Source organism: Notolepis coatsorum (genome assembly GCF_963971535.1).
Source record: "Notolepis coatsorum genome assembly, chromosome: 4".
NCBI classification, from domain to species: domain Eukaryota; kingdom Metazoa; phylum Chordata; class Actinopteri; order Aulopiformes; family Paralepididae; genus Notolepis; species Notolepis coatsorum.
In genome coordinates, this window is record NC_140168.1 from 140,800,861 (window position 1) to 140,823,212 (window position 22,352).

Sequence of the window (22,352 nt, forward strand, 5' to 3'; positions counted from 1 at the left end):
GACACACACACATACAAAATCAATACGCTGATGACGAGCCCTTAGATACCTGACAGAGACACACACACATACAAAATCAATACGCTGATCACGAGCCCTTAGATACCTGACAGAGACACACACACATATAAAATCAATACGCTGATGACGAGCCCTTAGATACCTGACAGAGACACACACATATAAAATCAATACGCTGATGACTCCTCCCAACGATTGTCTTTGTCATCCTATTTCTCTCTCAGAAACAAATCTCTCTCTCTGGGTAGTGTAGAGGTCTAAGCACTAGAGAGCGGCTGGGTAGTGTAGAGGTCTAAGCACTAGAGAGCGGCTGGGTAGTGTAGAGGTCTAAGCACTAGAGTGACTGGGTAGTGTAGAGGTCTAAGCACTAGAGTGACTGGGTAGTGTAGAGGTCTAAGCACTGGAGCAGCTGGGTAGTGTAGAGGTCTAAACACTAGAGGCTGGGTAGTGTAGAGGTCTAAGCACTAGAGCAGCTGGGTAGTGTAGAGGTCTAAGCACTAGAGTGGCTGGGTAGTGTAGAGGTCTAAGCACTAGAGGCTGGGTAGTGTAGAGGTCTAAGCACTGGAGTGACTGGCTAGTGTAGAGGTCTAAGCACTGGAGCGGCTGGGTAGTGTAGAGGTCTAAGCACTAGAGGCTGGGTAGTGTAGAGGTCTAAACACTAGAACGGCTGGGTAGTGTAGAGGTCTAAGCACTAGGAGCGGCTGGGTAGTGTAGAGGTCTAAACACTGGAGTGACTGGGTAGTGTAGAGGTCTAAACACTAGAATGACGGGGTAGTGTAGAGGTCTAATCACTAGAGGCTGGGTAGTATAGAGGTCTAAGCACTAGAGTGGCTGGGTAGTGTAGAGGTCTAAGCACTGGAGTGACTGGGTAGTGTAGAGGTCTAAGCACTAGAGGCTGGGTAGTGTAGAGGTCTAAGCACTAGAGGCTGGGTAGTGTAGAGGTCTAAGCACTAGAGGCTGGGTACGGTAGAGGTCTAAGCACTAGAGGCTGGGTAGGGTAGAGGTCTAAGCACTAGGAGTGACAGGGTAGTGTAGAGGTCTAAGCACTGGAGCAGCTGGGTAGTGTAGGGGTCTAAGCACTAGAGTGACTGGGTAGTGTAGAGGTCTAAGCACTAGAGGCTGGGTAGTGTAGAGGTCTAAGCACTAGAGTGACTGGGTAGTGTAGAGGTCTAAGGACTAGAGTGACTGGGTAGTGTAGAGGTCTAAGCACTGGAGCAGCTGGGTAGTGTAGAGGTCTAAGCACTAGAGCAGCTGGCTAGTGTAGAGGTCTAAGCACTAGAGGCTGGATAGTGAAGATGTCTAAGCTCTAGGAGTGACTGGGTAGTGTAGAGGTCTAAGCACTAGAGAGCGGCTGGGTAGTGTAGAGGTCTAAGCACTAGAGAGCGGCTGGGTAGTGTAGAGGTCTAAGCTGTCTGTCTGTGTGTCTGTGTGTCTGTCTCACCATTTCAGAATATTATAGTAACACTAATACATCCCGTGATTAAGAGTGTAACTTCCTCGTATTAATCTATACATATAATATACATACTTTAATGTAGGTACAGTGGAAGAAAACAAGACAACGAGGAACAAAGGAGTAACAATTGGGGATTTAGAGTGTAACTTCGTGATTTACTGTGTAATTTCCCGGAACTTACGGTGTAACTTCCTCATATGAATCAGTATATACAGTACAGGCTGGGTAGTGTAAAGCTCTAAGCACTAGGAGCAGCTGGGTAGTGTAGAGTCCTAAGCACTAGAGTGACTGGGTAGTGTAGAGGTCTAAGCACTAGAGTGGCTGGGTAGTGTAGAGGTCTAAGCACTAGAGAGCGGCTGGGTAGTGTAGAGGTCTAAGCACTAGAGAGCGGCTGGGTAGTGTAGAGGTCTAAGCACTAGAGTGACTGGGTAGTGTAGAGGTCTAAGCACTAGAGTGACTGGGTAGTGTAGAGGTCTAAGCACTAGAGTGACTGGGTAGTGTAGAGGTCTAAGCACTAGAGTGACTGGGTAGTGTAGAGGTCTAAGCACTGGAGCAGCTGGGTAGTGTAGAGGTCTAAACACTAGAGGCTGGGTAGTGTAGAGGTCTAAGCACTAGAGTGACTGGGTAGTGTAGAGGTCTAAACACTAGAGTGACTGGGTAGTGTAGAGGTCTAAACACTAGAGGCTGGGTAGTGTAGAGGTCTAAGCACTAGAGCAGCTGGGTAGTGTAGAGGTCTAAGCACTAGAGTGGCTGGGTAGTGTAGAGGTCTAAGCACTAGAGGCTGGGTAGTGTAGAGGTCTAAGCACTGGAGTGACTGGCTGGTGTAGAGGTCTAAGCACTGGAGCGGCTGGGTAGTGTAGAGGTCTAAGCACTAGAGGCTGGGTAGTGTAGAGGTCTAAACAGTAGAACGGCTGGGTAGTGTAGAGGTCTAAGCACTAGGAGCGGCTGGGTAGTGTAGAGGTCTAAACACTGGAGTGACTGGGTAGTGTAGAGGTCTAAACACTAGAATGACGGGGTAGTGTAGAGGTCTAATCACTAGAGGCTGGGTAGTATAGAGGTCTAAGCACTAGAGTGGCTGGGTAGTGTAGAGGTCTAAGCACTGGAGTGACTGGGTAGTGTAGAGGTCTAAGCACTAGAGGCTGGGTAGTGTAGAGGTCTAAGCACTAGAGGCTGGATACGGTAGAGGTCTAAGCACTAGAGGCTGGGTAGGGTAGAGGTCTAAGCACTAGGAGTGACAGGGTAGTGTAGAGGTCTAAGCACTGGAGCAGCTGGGTAGTGTAGGGGTCTAAGCACTAGAGTGACTGGGTAGTGTAGAGGTCTAAGCACTAGAGGCTGGGTAGTGTAGAGGTCTAAGCACTAGAGTGACTGGGTAGTGTAGAGGTCTAAGCACTAGAGTGACTGGGTAGTGTAGAGGTCTAAGCACTGGAGCAGCTGGGTAGTGTAGAGGTGTAAGCACTAGAGCAGCTGGCTAGTGTAGAGGTCTAAGCACTAGAGGCTGGATAGTGAAGATGTCTAAGCTCTAGGAGTGACTGGGTAGTGTAGAGGTCTAAGCACTAGAGAGCGGCTGGGTAGTGTAGAGGTCTAAGCACTAGAGAGCGGCTGGGTAGTGTAGAGGTCTAAGCACTAGAGTGACTGGGTAGTGAAGGATTTGGGGTGCTTTTTCAATGTATGTGATGTATAGATTGGGGGCGAGATGACCACAGCTAAAACGGTGAGATCGAAATGTGCATGGAAGCAGGAGACGGTGGTTCAGTAGAGCAGGGGTTCCCAAACTTTTCAGGCCGGGGCCCAGAAAATAAGGCGTCAGAGAGCCGCGGCCCAATGCACATCGTCTGGCTTTTTTTTTTTTTTTTTTGCCATGCGACCGATTTTTTAAGCCAAATATTACTTCAATCCTATTAAGTTAGTTCAAGTTAGTTATTCATCTATATGTGCTATTTATGAGAGGGCTAACTTGTTGCAAAATAATAATGATAATAATATTAGCCTCATTAAAATACTATTGTTGCTTCGGTTGTTTTCAGCGTTTTATGTGCATAATCTGTTATTTAGTTTGAAATGTTCGTTGAAATAAATAGATTTTTCGTTTTTGTTTATTTATTAAGTTAATATAAAACCATATAGTCACATTTTAGAATACAATAGAATAGAATTTTATAATACAACTAGAAACACTGTCCTGGCCTGCTTATAAGTTCAGTGGCCTGACAAAAAAATTTTTAATAATAAAAATTTAAAATTTAAAATTTAAAATAAAATAAAATTATATTTTTTATTTTTTTTATTTTTTTTTATTTTTTTTTTAAATCGTCTCGCGGCCCATCCGTGGCTGCTCGCGGCCCACCTTTGGGTCACGACCCCGACTTTGGGAACCACTGCAGTAGAGCAGGGTGATTGTTGTGAGGCACACTGCCAGCGAGAGAATGTTTTGAATTCCTTGTAAGAACAAACTGATAGCGAGAGCGAGGGAGAGGGGTTCATCTTAATGAAACAGTAGAAAACTGCATTTTAATGTGTGAAAGGTTATTAGCAGTTGTCATGAGCGTCGCATGACAACCAGGAGAGGAGCGGGGGGCCGTCGTTGCTACGGCGAGGATCTATAAGTCGAACGGTGTTTCCGGGTGTAAGGCAGACTAGAATCTGACCAAGAGCGAGTAGGACTGAGATCACACAGAAGACACTCTCTCCTCTCATCACAGAGAGGAGGGGGGGGGGGGGGAAATGCCACATCATCATTAGCTTCGGCTAACGCGAGGAGGGTTAGGCTAAAGACCAGGCCTGAACACTATTGGACTGAATAACAAAAGGACGATAGACGAACACACCGAAAGATCATTAGAATAGACTCTTCAAGGACAATACAATCTGTTAACATCTGAGCTGAGGTTTCTGTTTATCGAATAAAACCGCGCTTTTCCTTGTAAGGTATTTCACGTTGTCGAAGTGTCGAATTCTTACGGAGGTGGAGAATTATTATGGTTTGCGGATGGTACTAACGGGGAGAGATAAGGATCTTATCAGCCAGTTGTCGGAGGCGTCAGGACCATTAAAATGACACAACGCAGAGGAATTGGATGGAGAGCCAAACAGACGAAGACGTGATACTGGCCAGTTTGATCAGGATCTAACAGTTGATGCCGTTTGGACCCGGATTATTGCTTGCTTTGAAGTTGCTTGAAAGGAAGAGACTGTGTGCAGTGCCGAGGCGTGAAGGGGTAGCCATGGACGCGAGCCAAGCCAGCGAGCGAGCAAGGCCAGCGCCATGGACCCAGCGAGCGAGCCGAGCAAGGCCGGAGAGATAAACAGCGCCATGGACCAGAACAACTGACGGTGAAAAGATAAAGTGAGTCTCAACAACTTCACAAGCCAATAAGAAAACGAACAATAGTATATCCGTAAACGTAATTAGTTTGACACAGAGAGAATGCCAGCTCCATAGTGTGTTTTGGGACAGAGCAGAGCGGCACAGTTTTGTTTTGAAAATCGAAGGTGTTATCTGAAAGGGAACCAAAACAGTCATAGATGATGAAAGAAAGCAAAATAGGGCAGAAGGAGCCATAATGAGAGAGATGAGGAGAGGGGGGGGTGCTGAACCAGACTGAAATCTGTTATGGCGGGATTGTTATGACAAGACTGTCGCCTGAGATGGCCCACCTTAAACTGGTCGCTGTGGTCTCAAGACGGCCGGAATTTGTTTTGACGGGAGGAAAGTCGGTCGGGAATTTACCTTAAACTGTGTATTATGTCCGATAAGCAAGAGTTTAGTCCGGGAGAAGCGTCCCCTGATAGGAAAGAGAGGAAAAAACAGTGGTGTTTTTAGGCCTTGGAAGGAAGGGCAGCGTTCGTTTGTTTGAGAGAGTAGCCATTATGAGCGAGACAAGATGGCCGCAAAAGGGGCCACGAGGAGGATGATACAAGATGGCCGTGAGCCACGAGGAGATAACAGATAAGAACCAGGAAGTGACACGTCAACTAAAACACCATCGAGGAGGAGTAGGTCGCCACCTAGTGGCGGGGGGGGGGGGGTAGTGCTGGGGAGTTTTCATTACCCATAGGGGAATATTTAGCACAGAGAGTGGATTATTATTATAATAATAATATTAGATATAGAGTTTAATTATACAATGGATTAAATAAGAATTGCACAGAAAGATGGTGCAGTTATTTGAATGGGTTAATTATGGAATAAAGAGGGAGTTTGAATTCCAGTGGGGCCTTCTCACACCTAATAGATAGGCAGGGTCTTCAGAAGACACGTCACCAGAAGAACTGGCGCGCGCTGGGGGTCAAACTGGGATGAAGAGTTGCGCGGAGTGGGTATCGGAAGCTGCAAGTGTCACGCCGGAAGACAACAAACAGGGAACCGCCCTGTAAGATGGATAATAGGTGTGGAGAAGGTGGTAGACTAATAGCAAAACAAGGGAAGTCGAATGTACAGACGACTGCTGGTGTTGCGTTTCTGCTTTCAACAGTGGGGGAGACACCGACAGCGGTGGAGACGACCAGGAGACAGACTGGAGGAGGAGGAAGCCGCAGGGGCCAGGCACCGCAGCCTGGTACACAGATCATCGACGACGAGAGAGAGGAGACGGCGGCGGTGGAGGAGCAGATGTGGAGAGGACAGCCAGAGACACTGAGCAGTAGCAGACCAGGGGAGACATTTTTGCCTAGGGGACCGCGCCCTGGGAGGGGGACCAGCTCAGGAAAGGAGCCGTCACTGAAAGGGGCCCTTGCTCTAGAAGACGGGACCGGCCCAAGATGGGAGGTGTACTGTAAGAGGGAAGGGAGCGCTCTGATTTGGACGTGGGGTACCTAATAGGGGGGGCCGAAGGGTTTAGGTGTGTCGTCTGAAAAGTTGCAATCTGTGTTTTTTCTCTGTCTCTCTCTCTCTCTCTCTCCTCCCTGACCGTTGTTTATCCTTTCTGGTTTGGGTGTGATGCGGGTAATGGAAAACAACAAGGCAAACAGCAGACGGCAGGGCCCTAATTGTTATGAGTCTATTTTTGGGTATAATTAATTGAAAAACAAGGAGTCTGTTGATTCTGAAGGTTGATTAAGAATCAAAGGGGGGAATGAAGGATTTGGGGTGCTTTTTCAATGTATGTGATGTATAGATTGGGGGCGAGATGACCACAGCTAAAACGGTGAGATCGAAATGTGCATGGAAGCAGGAGACGGTGGTTCAGTAGAGCAGGGTGATTGTTGTGAGGCACACTGCCAGCGAGAGAATGTTTTGAATTCCTTGTAAGAACAAACTGATAGCGAGAGCGAGGGAGAGGGGTTCATCTTAATGAAACAGTAGAAAACTGCATTTTAATGTGTGAAAGGTTATTAGCAGTTGTCATGAGCATCGCATGACAACCAGGAGAGGGGCGGGGGGCCGTCGTTGCTACGGCGAGGATCTATAAGTCGAACGGTGTTTCCGGGTGTAAGGCAGACTAGAATCTGACCAAGAGCGAGTAGGACTGAGATCACACAGAAGACACTCTCTCCTCTCATCACAGAGAGGAGGGGGGGGGGGGGGGGGGGAATGCCACATCATCATTAGCTTCGGCTAACGCAAGGAGGGTTAGGCTAAAGACCAGGCCTGAACACTATTGGACTGAATAACAAAAGGACGATAGACGAACACACCGAAAGATCATTAGAATAGACTCTTCAAGGACAATACAATCTGTTAACATCTGAGCTGAGGTTTCTGTGACTGGGTAGTGTAGAGGTCTAAGCACTAGAGTGACTGGGTAGTGTAGACGTCTAAGCACTAGAGTGACTGGGTAGTGTAGAGGTCTAAGCACTAGAGTGGCTGGGTAGTGTAGAGGTCTAAGCACTAGAGGCTGGGTAGTGTAGAGGTCTAAGCACTGGAGGGACTGGCTAGTGTAGAGGTCTAAGCACTGGAGCGGCTGGGTAGTGTAGAGGTCTAAGCACTAGAGGCTGGGTAGTGTAGAGGTCTAAACACTAGAGCGGCTGGGTAGTGTAGAGGTCTAAGCACTAGGAGCGGCTGGGTAGTGTAGAGGTCTAAGCACTGGCGTGACTGGGTAGTGTAGAGGTCTAAACACTAGAATGACGGGGTAGTATAGAGGTCTAAGCACTAGAGTGGCTGGGTAGTGTAGAGGTCTAAGCACTGGAGTGACTGGGTAGTGTAGAGGTCTAAGCACTAGAGGCTGGGTAGTGTAGAGGTCTAAACACTAGAGCGGCTGGGTAGTGTAGAGGTCTAAGCACTAGGAGCGGCTGGGTAGTGTAGAGGTCTAAGCACTGGCATGACTGGGTAGTGTAGAGGTCTAAACACTAGAATGACGGGGTAGTATAGAGGTCTAAGCACTAGAGTGGCTGGGTAGTGTAGAGGTCTAAGCACTGGAGTGACTGGGTAGTGTAGAGGTCTAAGCACTAGAGGCTGGGTAGTGTAGAGGTCTAAGCACTGGAGTGACTGGGTAGTGTAGAGGTCTAAGCACTAGAGGCTGGGTAGTGTAGAGGTCTAAGCACTAGAGGCTGGGTAGTGTAGAGGTCTAAGCACTGGAGTGACTGGGTAGTGTAGAGGTCTAAGCACTAGAGGCTGGGTACTGTAGAGGTCTAAGCACTAGAGAGCGGCTGGGTAGTGTAGAGGTCTAAGCACTAGAGAGCGGCTGGGTAGTATAGAGGTCTAAGCACTAGAGTGGCTGGGTAGTGTAGATGTCTAAGCACTAGAGGCTGGGTAGTATAGAGGTCTAAGCACTAGAGTGGCTGGGTAGTGTAGAGGTCTAAGCACTGGAGTGACTGGGTAGTGTAGAGGTCTAAGCACTAGAGGCTGGGTAGTGTAGAGGTCTAAGCACTAGAGGCTGGGTAGGGTAGAGGTCTAAGCACTAGAGGCTGGGTAGGGTAGAGGTCTAAGCACTAGGAGTGACTGGGTAGTGTAGAGGTCTAAGCACTGGAGCAGCTGGGTAGTGTAGAGGTCTAAGCACTAGAGTGACTGGGTAGTGTAGAGGTCTAAGCACTAGAGGCTGGGTAGTGTAGAGGTCTAAGCACTAGAGTGACTGGGTAGTGTAGAGGTCTAAGCACTAGAGCAGCTGGGTAGTGTAGAGGTCTAAGCACTAGAGGCTGGATAGTGTAGATGTCTAAGCTCTAGGAGTGACTGGGTACTGTAGAGGTCTAAGCACTAGAGAGCGGCTGGGTAGTGTAGAGGTCTAAGCACTAGAGAGCGGCTGGGTAGTGTAGAGGTCTAAGCACTAGAGTGACTGGGTAGTGTAGATGTCTAAGCACTAGAGTGACTGGGTAGTGTAGAGGTCTAAGCACTAGAGTGACTGGGTAGTGTAGAGGTCTAAGCACTAGAGTGACTGGGTAGTGTAGAGGTCTAAGCACTGGAGCAGCTGGGTAGTGTAGAGGTCTAAACACTAGAGTGACTGGGTAGTGTAGAGGTCTAAGCACTGGAGCGGCTGGGTAGTGTAGAGGTCTAAGCACTAGAGTGGCTGGGTAGTGTAGAGGTCTAAGCACTAGAGTGGCTGGGTAGTGTAGAGGTCTAAGCACTAGAGGATGGGTAGTGTAGAGGTCTAAGCACTGGAGGGACTGGCTAGTGTAGAGGTCTAAGCACTGGAGCGGCTGGGTAGTGTAGAGGTCTAAGCACTAGAGGCTGGGTAGTGTAGAGGTCTAAACACTAGAGCGGCTGGGTAGTGTAGAGGTCTAAGCACTAGGAGCGGCTGGGTAGTGTAGAGGTCTAAGCACTGGTGTGACTGGGTAGTGTAGAGGTCTAAACACTAGAATGACGGGGTAGTATAGAGGTCTAAGCACTAGAGTGGCTGGGTAGTGTAGAGGTCTAAGCACTGGAGTGACTGGGTAGTGTAGAGGTCTAAGCACTAGAGGCTGGGTAGTGTAGAGGTCTAAACACTAGAGCGGCTGGGTAGTGTAGAGGTCTAAGCACTAGGAGCGGCTGGGTAGTGTAGAGGTCTAAGCACTGGCATGACTGGGTAGTGTAGAGGTCTAAACACTAGAATGACGGGGTAGTATAGAGGTCTAAGCACTAGAGTGGCTGGGTAGTGTAGAGGTCTAAGCACTGGAGTGACTGGGTAGTGTAGAGGTCTAAGCACTAGAGGCTGGGTAGTGTAGAGGTCTAAGCACTGGAGTGACTGGGTAGTGTAGAGGTCTAAGCACTAGAGGCTGGGTAGTGTAGAGGTCTAAGCACTAGAGGCTGGGTAGTGTAGAGGTCTAAGCACTGGAGTGACTGGGTAGTGTAGAGGTCTAAGCACTAGAGGCTGGGTACTGTAGAGGTCTAAGCACTAGAGAGCGGCTGGGTAGTGTAGAGGTCTAAGCACTAGAGAGCGGCTGGGTAGTATAGAGGTCTAAGCACTAGAGAGGCTGGGTAGTGTAGAGGTCTAAGCACTAGAGGCTGGGTAGTATAGAGGTCTAAGCACTAGAGTGGCTGTGTAGTGTAGAGGTCTAAGCACTGGAGTGACTGGGTAGTGTAGAGGTCTAAGCACTAGAGGCTGGGTAGTGAAGAGGTCTAAGCACTAGAGGCTGGGTAGGGTAGAGGTCTAAGCACTAGAGGCTAGGTAGGGTAGAGGTCTAAGCACTAGGAGTGACTGGGTAGTGTAGAGGTCTAAGCACTGGAGCAGCTGGGTAGTGTAGAGGTCTAAGCACTAGAGTGACTGGGTAGTGTAGAGGTCTAAGCACTAGAGGCTGGGTAGTGTAGAGGTCTAAGCACTAGAGTGACTGGGTAGTGTAGAGGTCTAAGCACTAGAGCAGCTGGGTAGTGTAGAGGTCTAAGCACTAGAGGCTGGATAGTGTAGATGTCTAAGCTCTAGGAGTGACTGGGTACTGTAGAGGTCTAAGCACTAGAGAGCGGCTGGGTAGTGTAGAGGTCTAAGCACTAGAGTGACTGGGTAGTGTAGATGTCTAAGCACTAGAGTGACTGGGTAGTGTAGAGGTCTAAGCACTAGAGTGACTGGGTAGTGTAGAGGTCTAAGCACTAGAGTGACTGGGTAGTGTAGAGGTCTAAGCACTGGAGCAGCTGGGTAGTGTAGAGGTCTAAACACTAGAGTGACTGGGTAGTGTAGAGGTCTAAGCACTGGAGCGGCTGGGTAGTGTAGAGGTCTAAGCACTAGAGTGGCTGGGTAGTGTAGAGGTCTAAGCACTAGAGTGGCTGGGTAGTGTAGAGGTCTAAGCACTAGAGGATGGGTAGTGTAGAGGTCTAAGCACTGGAGTGACTGGCTAGTGTAGAGGTCTAAGCACTGGAGCGGCTGGGTAGTGTAGAGGTCTAAGCACTAGAGGCTGGGTAGTGTAGAGGTCTAAACACTAGAGCGGCTGGGTAGTGTAGAGGTCTAAGCACTAGGAGCGGCTGGGTCGTGTATAGGTCTAAGCACTGGAGTGACTGGGTAGTGTAGAGGTCTAAACACTAGAATGACTGGGTAGTGTAGAGGTCTAAGCACTAGAGGCTGGGTAGTATAGAGGTCTAAGCACTAGAGTGGCTGGGTAGAGGTCTAAGCACTGGAGTGACTGGGTAGTGTAGAGGTCTAAGCACTAGAGGCTGGGTAGTGTAGAGGTCTAAGCACTGGAGGCTGGGTAGGGTAGAGGTCTAAGCACTAGAGGCTGGGTAGGGTAGAGGTCTAAACACTAGAATGACTGGGTAGTGTAGAGGTCTAAGCACTAGAGTGGCTGGGTAGTTTAGAGGTCTAAGCACTAGAGCAGCTGGGTAGTGTAGAGGTCTAAGCACTAGAGTGGCTGGGTAGTGTAGAGGTCTAAGCACTAGAGTGGCTGGGTAGTGTAGAGGTCTAAGCACTAGAGGCTGGGTAGTTTAGAGGTCTAAGCACTAGAGTGACTGGGTAGTGTAGAGGTCTAAGCACTAGAGCGGCTGGGTAGGGTAGAGGTCTAAGCACAGAATCCTCAATTGTTACTCCCTTCTTCCTTGTCTTGTCTTCTTTCACTGTGCCTACTTTAAAGTAGCAGTAGGAACCGGTAAGTATTTTATATGTATGGATTCATACCAGGAAGTTACACCACAAGTTCCCGGGAAATTACACTCTAAAACGTGGGCTGTATTACCAATCAATGCATCATAAAACTGAATCTCTCTCTCTCTCCATCCCTCTCTCTCTCACACACACCATGTGTTGCCGTAGCTGTTCCCGGAGCAGGTACATCTTGGTCCTCATGGTGTGTATACGGAGGTGTGTGTCTGTGGTGACTTCCTGGTCTGTTCCCCAGCTCAGTCTGAGACCTGCCAGAGGAACGTACCAGCAGAACCTGTACTGGGCCTGCTTCCTGCACGCGCGCGCACACACACACACACACACACACACACACACACACACACACACACACACACACACACACACACACACACACACACACACACACACACACACACACACACACACACACACACACACACACACACACACACACACACACACACACACACACACACACACACACACACACACACACGCACACGTACTGTGACGGGGTCCTCTCTCGAACTCCTCCAAACTCACAACAATGATGGCGTAGTCGGAATCACAGGTGTTGTTGGTGGGTGTTTATTGCCGGCCATCCACGGTGCAGAGGTGACATTACATAAACAAGTGACATAAACTAAATAAATAACTAAACTATACTACCTCTGCAGTCTATCAGATGCGTTCCACAATAACTTAATCTGATAGACAAAACACTTACTGGGTGGCGCTTCCCTAGTTACCCATTTTGCAACCGTTATCTGGTGAAGCACCACCTCAGAGACAAACAGACTAACAGACACATACGGCACTTCCCTCAGTCACCTACGTTGCAACTGGTGCAGGGCAAGAACCCAGAACCTTGGGCATGCAGCCCTCATGACACCTGCACTCCTCCCCCTCCACAGGTGCCACACATAATTAATTAACAAGACTAAACAGGTGCTACACATCAATTGAATCACCGTTTCCTATACACACATTATCTAAAAACAACCTCCAACACCAAAACCCTCATAACCCAATAAATAAATACATATACACAACACAATAAATAAATATATGTATGAATGGATATATGAATGTATGTATAAATGCATGTATGCTTAGATTAATGGATATGTATGCATGTTTGATTATGTATGAATGTATATGATGAGTGAATGTTGTGTGTATGTGTGCGTGCGTGCTGCCCCGGCGTCAGTGACAGACCCACTCTGTCACACGTACACACACACACGTACACACACGTACATACACACGCAGACACACAAATACGTACCCATACAGACACACATAAAAAAGATCTATACACAAACACATGTACGCCGAGTCGCAGACATATACAAATGTACACAAACACACACACACAAACTGTCAATGCTAGTAAAGCACACATAAATGTACAGTAAATCAACACGACCTGTATATATAGACACAGCACATATTTGCCAAAACGAATAAACCGCAGTGATTTCACTGAAAAGCTCAGTGATAACCAGGAAACACGCTTTGATTGAGTGAAGTGGATATCAAACAGGGCTTTTCAAGTGATGCGTGAAATCACTGCGCCCGGGCTCCGAGCATATGGTATGGTATGGTATGGTATTTATTTTAGACAACAAAAATATACAGATTATTACTCACATATTTGCTTTTGTCAAGGATAGGAACGAAAAAGGCGCAATGACTTATTTACATCGTTGTCCTTGGATGTCAAGGATGCTTGAAAACAACACATACAACTCATTACAGGAAATCTTTCACAATTATTACATTTGCATAGTAATATGCAACCCTTGGCACAACCCTTAATTAATACAAACATGCACATTTGTTGATACATATTCTTCTAGCCGTGAGTCCGTGTGTCTCATATATGTAAAAATATAAAAGTATAAATGTTTATAAAACAAATATAGATCATATTATTAAACTACAGAAAAGAGCTATTAGAATAATAAACAAAGCTAGTTACCTTGAATCGACAAATCCATTATTCATAAAGTCCTGCACATAAAAATTTGTAGATATGGTGTACATAAAAACCTTGGGGATAATTTTTCATGCTAAGAGTAAGAACCTACCAGTTTGTATTCAATGTCTCTTTCAACCAAGAGAAGGAAAGTATAATTTAAGAGGGTTGTGTATTCTTAAAACATGTAAAAAGGTAAGAACTAATGTAAAAGCTAGATGCGTTTCAATTTTGGGAGTTAAATTGTGGAATAGCCTTAGTGACCGGTTGAAGTTGTGTACTTCTCAGGGGAGATTTAAAAAGGCCCTGAAGGGTAAAATAATTCAGGAGTACAGTTTTGAGTAAAACATCAAACATTTCTTTTGTATATCAATGTATATCTTGCAGCATATTTTAAGTTTTTCTTTCTTATATTAAAGTATATTTAGTTTTTAAGAATTGTAAAGGATAGGCAAAAATAAGCATGTGCTTCAGCCTATTCCTTTTTTCGGTCATTGAGTTTGGATTTTGTGTGTGAGCTTACTTTGAATATGTACATTTGTGATTTATCTTTTTTTTTGTTTTTCTTTTGAAAGTCCACACAAGTGTGTTTTTGATTGATCTGTAAACAAAGACCGAAAATAAACTATTCATCATCTTCATCATCATCATATATCTGCTTAGAAAACGAAAATGTCGAATACATATTTTTTTATTTCTCCACGTGGTAAATACTGTACACAGGTCACAATATGTTTACAGGAACGTTTTGGAGTTGTATCTGGAGTGTATTTCATGACTGTTGGGAACTAGGCTACACTGGCACACCTACTTCCAGTGAATGACGCTAGGCTAGGCTAACGGCGCGGCTGTTCCCTAAGCCTAATGCATGCACAGAGAAGAAAGGGGTATGTAATCTGCTTGTCCAACTCCAGGGTAGATGGCAAATAAGCAAATTTCTCAAAAAGTCAGCGCGTTCCTTTAATACAGGCGCCCATAAGCAAAGCGAGACGTTCCGCAGAGCACACGCACCGCCGAGGTAACCAGTGAGTCCTGGCTGCAAAGGATTGGCTCAGAGACCTGTCACTCACCCCTTGGCCGCTGACTTGAGTTTGGTACACAGCAGTAGGTCAGTATACAGGAAGAGGTGGCGTAGGTGGCGCTCCCCCTCGAACACGTCCACCATGAAGCCGTCACGTATCAGCTGGCGCCTCTGTGTGCGCGCACACACACACACACACACACACACACACACACACACACACACACACACACACACACACACACACACACACATGAGATAGTACAGTAATATCCGTGTGACTTTCTTTAATATTCGTTGTGGTTGTCTTTTTACCCTGTGGCTATTTTTATGTGAAGCACATTGTATTGTACGCTTTTTAAATTAAATGTGCTATTTATTGAGTGAGTGAGTGAGTGAGTGAATAGTTGATTGATTGATTGATTGATTGATTGATTGATTGATTGATTGATTGATTGATTGATTGAATATGCATGTGTGTTTTCCCATGTGTTCATAGTACCTCTATAGTGTGAGCTGTGCATGCAAATAAACAAGATGTACTTTGATTGATTGAATGATTGATTGGTTGAATGATTGATTGATTGAGCTGTGCATGCAAATAAACAAGATGTAATTTTGGTGTGTGTGTGTGTGTGTGTGTGTGTGGGTGAATGTGTGTTTCTACAGGTGTCTCACCATGCCGTGACTGAGCGTGACCTCTCGTTTACACTGCGAGCTCTCGTTAACCCCAGACAGGAAGCTGCGTGACAGCCTCAGCGCTTCCTGTAGCTGAGAGTGATCGCCGTGTTCCACCGGTGTCGTCTTCAAAAGGTCCTGGACGGGAAAACCAGACTTTCAGCTCAGGTTTCATGTTAGTCCTGAATAAAGCAATGGGTTTGGCTGCAGAGCATTCTCGAAGACACGCTGACGTCACGAGACCGCTGCCATCTTGGTATTGGGGAAACAAACGGATTTCGACGATCAAATGTATGCGTTGAGCTCCGTTTTTATTACATGTTTTATCACATTCTTGTTAATTTCATAACCTTTTCATGTAATTCGTTTTGAAAATATTGAGGCCAACATGGCATTTCACTATTTCGAAAGCCTTTCTGGTGATTCTAAGGCGAGATATGAGTCAAAGCTCGCCCGGATTGACTTGACATCATGTCCATACAAGACACCTGCAGACCATTGGGAGAACAACCCAAAGACATGGCCATCTCTCCAATACCCAAATTGAAGCTGCTGTGTTACGTTTTGTACTAATAACAAAAACAGAAATCCAAATCGCAAGTTTTATATAATACCAGCCGAGGCATCACAGAGGAAAAAGTGGCTGGCGGCTAACGTTAGCTACGTTCAGTGGCGGACTGGCCATCGGGACGTTCGGGACGAATCCCGATGGGCCGGAACCAAAGTGGGCTGGTCCAAAAAAAAATAAAAAATAAACATTTTTTTATTTATTTTTTATTTATTTTTTGGGGGGGGCAGTGTGTGGGCCACTAATGTGGGCCGGTGTGTGGGCCACTAATGTGGGTCGGTGTGTGGGCCAGTGTGTGGGCCAGTGTGTGGGCCACTAATGTGGGCCAGTGTGTGGGCCGGTGTGTGAGTCGGTGTGTGGGCCACTAATGTGGGCCAGTGTGTGGGCCAGTGTGTGGGCCAGTGTGTGGGCCAGTATGTGGGCCGGTGTGTGGGCCGGTGTGTGGGCCAGTATGTGGGCCAGTGTGTGGGCCAGTGTGTGGGCCAGTATGTGGGCCGGTGTGTGGGCCGGTGTGTGGGCCGGTGTGTGGGCCAGTGTGTGGGCCAGTGTGTGGGCCACTAATGTGGGCCAGTGTGTGGGCCGGTGTGTGAGTCGGTGTGTGGGCCACTAATGTGGGCCAGTGTGTGGGCCAGTGTGTGGGCCAGTGTGTGGGCCAGTATGTGGGCCGGTGTGTGGGCCGGTGTGTGGGCCAGTATGTGGGCCAGTGTGTGGGCCAGTGTGTGGGCCACTAATGTGGGCCAGTGTGTGGGCCGGTGTGTGAGTCGGTGTGTGGGCCACTAATGTGGGCCAGTGTGTGGGCCAGTGTGTGGGCCAGTGTGTGGGCCAGTATGTGGGCCGGTGTGTGGGCCGGTGTGTGGGCCAGTATGTGGGCCAGTGTGTGGGCCGGTGTGTGGGCCAGTGTGTGAGTCGGTGTGTGGGCCACTAATGTGGGCCAGTGTGTGGGCCGGTGTGTGGGCCAGTATGTGGGCCGGTGTGTGGGCCGGTGTGTGGGCCAGTATGTGGGCCATTGTGTGGGCCGGCAATAAAACAATAAACAAGTTGCATAAACTAAATCAGATTAAAAATGATCACAGTTCTGGTTTGCCTTAAGATGCAGTTTAAGATGGGTCTTGAACATGGAGTATGTAGGGCACTCTCTAATCACAACTGGTAGGCTATTCCAGTAGTTACCACCTTTAACAGAGAACACAGTTTTTGCAAAGGTAGTATACCGAAAAGGCACCTTACAGTCCCCTCTACTGATGGCCCTGGTGGTAATGCCAGTGTCTGCTTTCTGTTGGATGAACTCATTCAATGGGGGAGGGGCAAGTCCATGCAGAACCTTGTTGCATGTTATGTTTTTCTAAAACATTACAGTGATGAAATGAAATTGGTTTCCTATCAAATACTTTTATGGCTTTTTTGTAGAGTAATTCTATTGGTGTAAGAGTAGTGACATATGAAAGAGACCAGTTGATAAAACAGTACTCGATGTGTGATAAAATCATTGAATGCAGAAACATCCTTGCAGCATTAACTGGCAGGCAGGGCCTGATCTGCCTGAAGTTTTCGATGTTAAACTTGACTGTTTGTCACTTTCTTCACATGACTTTTTGAAGGTCAATGTAGAGTCCAATGTGACCCCAAGATACTTGAATTAATGGGATCATCCTTATGTTCCCCGGGTCCTATGTTCCCCGGGTCCTATGTTCCCCGCTTGATTGATTAATAGATTGACATTTTTATTAATTTCGATTATTTTATTAATTATGAATGTCCGCCTTGTTTCGAACTGGTTAAGCGTAGGCCCTCTTTCGAACTGGTTACGGTTAGAGTTTGGAATCAGGGCTGGTGGTCTAAAAATGTCAATCAATCAAAGCGGGGAACATAGACATGCTCCCGAATTAATGTACAATGTCCAGCTCCGCCTCTCCCAGAAACACATTAGAGTGAGTGACCTCTACTGGTGACTTTGTGAACATCATAGACACTGTTTTCTTGGTGTTAAGTGAAAGACATGCTTTTGTTTTTGTCTTGAATGAGACATGAGACATCAGTGAATGAGATTCACGTTTCCTCCCAACCGCGAGTAGGCCTAGAAGCGCAGAAATGGAGAACGAAAAAAAAAAAAAAAGTGGAGCTGAAAAAGCTAGAATAAAAAAACAAAAATTGCTAGTAAAAGACGCAGAACAATGTTCTAAAATTACAGACATGTTTAGTAGAGGAAGGGCTCTCGTTAGAGTAGCTGCTGCTGCTAATAATGATGAAGTTCAAGTGGAAGGAACCAACAGTAACATGACAGGTGCATGCAGTAGCCTAGTGCATATTCTACTGTTGGTGTCTGCCGGTTCATGAGGGCTAGCTAGCCTATACTAGCTCTTGCAGTGATTTCAGTCATTCTATTACAAGACAATGTGCTTTCCGTATTCCTGATTCCTTACAGCACGTGGACATAAATAGTCGTGACTCGTGAAGTTTTTTCTCTGACTAAAAGTTTAGTTAGCAATGTTAGGACTAGTGCCCACCACAGCATCAGAAGCTAAAGTGCTAACCTAGAGAGCCAATCAGAACCTAGGACGGGCTGCAAATTAATCGGCTACCAATATTATAATAGTAAATACTAAAATAAAATACTATTATGTTCCCTTCCAAATTTTCATGTTGATATAATATTGGTAATCTAATTGATTGAATTGATTAGTTGCCATTTTACATGCTTAAATAAGATGTACCTTAGAATTCCCAACTGTTAGCCATGTTCTCGATATGATTAGTCTCATCTACATGTTTGTAAATAACCACAGCTAACTAGCTTAAGCTAACAACTCGGTCAACTACTACCCCGTAGTTAAACAAATGTGATTGCATATAACAGCTAACTGCTACAGCTAAGTTGGTAGTTAGCCTATTCCATTAATGTTGAATGTATTTATGAAGGTTGTTGATGGTGGTTGGCGCTGAATAGCAGACATGATTCCGTCAGTCTGCCACAGGGCAGCTGTGTTTGCTGATGCTGCTCATGACCACCAGTAGCGTGTGTGAGTGTGAATGCAGAGAGAGAGAGAGAGAGAGAGAGAGAGAGAGAGAGAGAGAGAGAGAGAGAGATGGCAAGCAGCCATGATGAAGTTGAGCTTCATCCAGTAGAATGAAAACGTTTATAAAAGACACCTAGATCATGACATTACTTTTCAAATTGTGTATTATAATGTGTATATTTTAGTGATGTCCGATATTATCGGCCTACCGATATTGGCATTAAAATGTGATATCGGAAATTATCGGTATCTGTTTTCAAAAAAAGAAAAATTAAATATCTTTATTTTTTATATTTATTTAACCTTTATTTACCCAGGCAAGCAAGTAAGAACAAATTCTGATTTTATTTATTGTCAAAAGTATGCATAATGTTGTGTTAATTCCACAACAAGAGATATGTAATGTTAATTACCTGAAATTATTCGTTTTTTGGGGGGCAAACCCTGCATATATTGGTATCGGTTGATATCGGTATCGGAAATTTAAGTGTTGGACTATATCGGATATCGGTAAAAAAGCCAATATCGAACATCCCTAGTATATTTGTATCTTCTTCCTTACTGCCCCCACTACTGGGTCCATCACTACTAGCACAGATTTCAACTTTATTTTCAATTCTAGTGAAGATAACATGTTTTTCTCTATTGGATGAAATGGTGCAGCGATAAAAACATTGTATTCAAACATTTTATTCAATAAAGCCTCAACAAAGAGCTGGAACAGCATACAGAATATAGATGTGATGTCAGTCTGAATCAGAGCATTCTCTGCCTCATTGAATTCTGAAGAAAATCAGATTCCAATGAACCCTCAAATTCTGAAAATGGGAGTAGTCACCACTCACCAACTTCCCCATCTTCTCTAGTCACCCCCACACCTTCTATTTGACCCATGACTTCTCAGCAGAGCCCAGACAAAACTTCCCTTTTCCTATCAACTCTGCTAATACTGAGTCACTATTGAGAGAGAGAGAGAGAGAGAGAGAGAGAGAGAGAGAGAGAGAGAGAGAGAGAGAGAGAGAGAGAGAGAGAGAGAGAGAGAGAGAGAGAGAGACTGAGAGAGACTGAGAGAGACTGAGAGAGACTGAGAGAGACTGAGAGACTGAGAGAGACTGAGAGACTGAGAGAGACTGAGAGAGACTGAGAGAGACTGAGAGAGACTGAGACTCTTGGAATGGGTGTCTGGGAGGAAGTGGGGGGTCTTTCGATGTTGATTAAACGGCAAGCAACTAATGTCATGTGTGCCAAATTAAAGGACAATAAATCCAATCTAACTGAAATTGTGTAGCACAGACCTTTCTATGGATCAAAACCTCAATATTATTATGGTGTAGTTAATACTTCATGTATCCTTAATCCCTAGGCTAATGAGGCACTAAGATGTTACTAAAAAGTAAAAAGCCAAAGTAACGGTATATGTATGTGTGTGTGTGTGTGTGTGTGTGTGTGTGTGCACTGTGCACGAGTGCACATCTAGGGGCGGGGTGTAGATTTGGTCTCCCTGATGTTGACTCCTTAGCCACAGCCTTGGGTTGTTTAATACTGGACAAGTGTTTCATAACGGCCGTTGTGTGGGCCGGTTTCGGGGGCCGGTGCGTGGGCCGGTGTGTGGGCTGGTGCGTCTGAATGTCCCGGGCTGAATTTGTGTCCCAGTCCGCCACTGGCTACGTTAAACCAGACAAATAGTAGCTACATGCTAAGCTAATGTTAATTACATCATATCGAACCGATAGGAGCTCATCTTATCTTATCTAATCTTACGTGGATGTTTGATCAGGTAGTGGTACCATGTGTGCCACTACCTGATCAAACATCCACGTAAGATTAGACAAGATAAGCTCCTATCAGTTCGATATGATATAATTAATTTTAGCTTAGCATGTAGCTACTATTTGTCTGGTTTAACGTAGCTAACGTTAGCCGCCAGCCACTTTTTCCTCTGTGATGCCTCGGCTGGTATTATAAAACTTGCGATTTGGATTTCTGTTTTTGTTATTAGTACAAAACGTAACACAGCAGCTCTTTGGCATTGTGATGCACTGAAGAAAATTACCCTTGATTGTGTTTAATTTGCCACTTTTCCGATCCGTTTCTGCACTAAATGAACCGTACACAATGTACCCGGGGTGCATGTTTCCCCCACGCCGTAGTTGCATAGCAACAACAGACAGGAAGTTGACTTCGAGAATAGCTAGCAGATAACAATACGACAATACCATGACAAATACAGTATGTAATACAGTAATACGACAATACCATGACAAATACAGTACGTAATACAGTAATACGACAATACCATGACAAATACAGTATGTAATACAGTAATACGACAATACCATGACAAATACAGTATACGTAATACAGTAATACGACAATACCATGACAAATACAGTACGTAATATGACAATACCATGACAAATACAGTATGTAATACAGTAATACAACAATACAATGACAAATAGAGTACATAATACAGTAATACGACAATACCATGACAAATACAGTACGTAATACGACAATACCATGACAAATACTGTACATAATATAGTAATATGACAATACCATGACAAATACAGTACATAATACAGTAATACGACAATACCATGACAAATAAAGTACGTAATATGACAATACCATGACAAATACTGTACATAATATAGTAATATGACAATACCATAACAAATACTGTGCGTAATACTGTAATACAACAATACCATGACAAATACAGTACGTAATACAGTAATTATGACAATACCATGACAAATACTGTATGTAATATAGTAATACGTTTGAGAATCAGTCGAGTTGACTGCTCTGTATGGGGAGAAGAAAAAAGAAGAGAGGAGAGAGATAAGAGAAGAGAAGAGACGAGAAGAGAGGAGGAGAAGAGACGAGAAGAGACGAGACGAGACGAGAAGAGGCTGACATATTGATGCACAAGAATGATGAACATGATTAACTAAGGGAATAACTGAAGGGTATCATTCTCACATGGAGCGCCAGGGTGGTCTGGGTGACTCTGTCCAGGGGCTTGTACAGGAGGGCTGGAGGAGGGAGAGACTTTGATCAGACAAAAAGGTAATCAACAGCTCATTAAAGAACCATGTCGGTCCGTACATAGCTTTGCACAGTCAAGTAGCAGTGTGCACATCCTGCTACTTGACTCAGGATTAAGGTGTGTAAATGACTGAAGCAAAGCAATATATCTATACAACAGATTACAGCTCCCAATACTTTACCAAGCTGAGACAGAACGTTGGCTTCCTGTACAGAAATAGATCCAGCTTTCCCGTGATTAGTAGAAGAATTATTGCTGTAGCTGTTTTCTTATACATTTTGGACTATGGGGATGTGATTTATATGCATGCTCCCCCTTCAATTCTTAAACCACTGGACTCTGGACTGTCTATCCTTCTGCCCTCAGATATATTACTGGTGACAGATATGATACCCACCACTGTGTCCTTTATGAACAGGTTGGATGGCCTTCACTGGTTGAAAGGCGTAAAAAAAAAAATTGGTATTTGTTTATTTTTAAAGCCCTTGGTAAACTGTTGGAATTGAATCTTGGAACCTATTCTACATGTTCAAATGGTTCTTAGGGTTCCTCCAGTTTGCTCTGAACTAGGAAAACAGCTTTTTCCTTTGATGCTTGTAACTGTCTCTGCAGATTTTTATAGTTTATTCTTATTTATTGAA

General features: G+C 45.4%; 1 protein-coding gene across 1 annotated transcript in view; it reads right to left on the minus strand.

Annotated features, from left to right (window-relative positions):
* Nucleotides 1-22,352, minus strand: part of LOC311227364 (active breakpoint cluster region-related protein) — a 133,536-nt gene that overhangs the window by 82,628 nt on the left and 28,556 nt on the right. Inside the window, exons 7-10 of the mRNA XM_084312982.1 lie at nucleotides 21,645-21,697; nucleotides 15,072-15,209; nucleotides 14,443-14,564; nucleotides 11,545-11,701 (exon numbers count right to left, since the gene is read on the minus strand). Of these exons, the coding sequence (XP_084169108.1) occupies nucleotides 11,545-11,701; nucleotides 14,443-14,564; nucleotides 15,072-15,209; nucleotides 21,645-21,697 (470 nt within the window). The remainder of the gene's footprint in view (nucleotides 1-11,544; nucleotides 11,702-14,442; nucleotides 14,565-15,071; nucleotides 15,210-21,644; nucleotides 21,698-22,352) is intronic.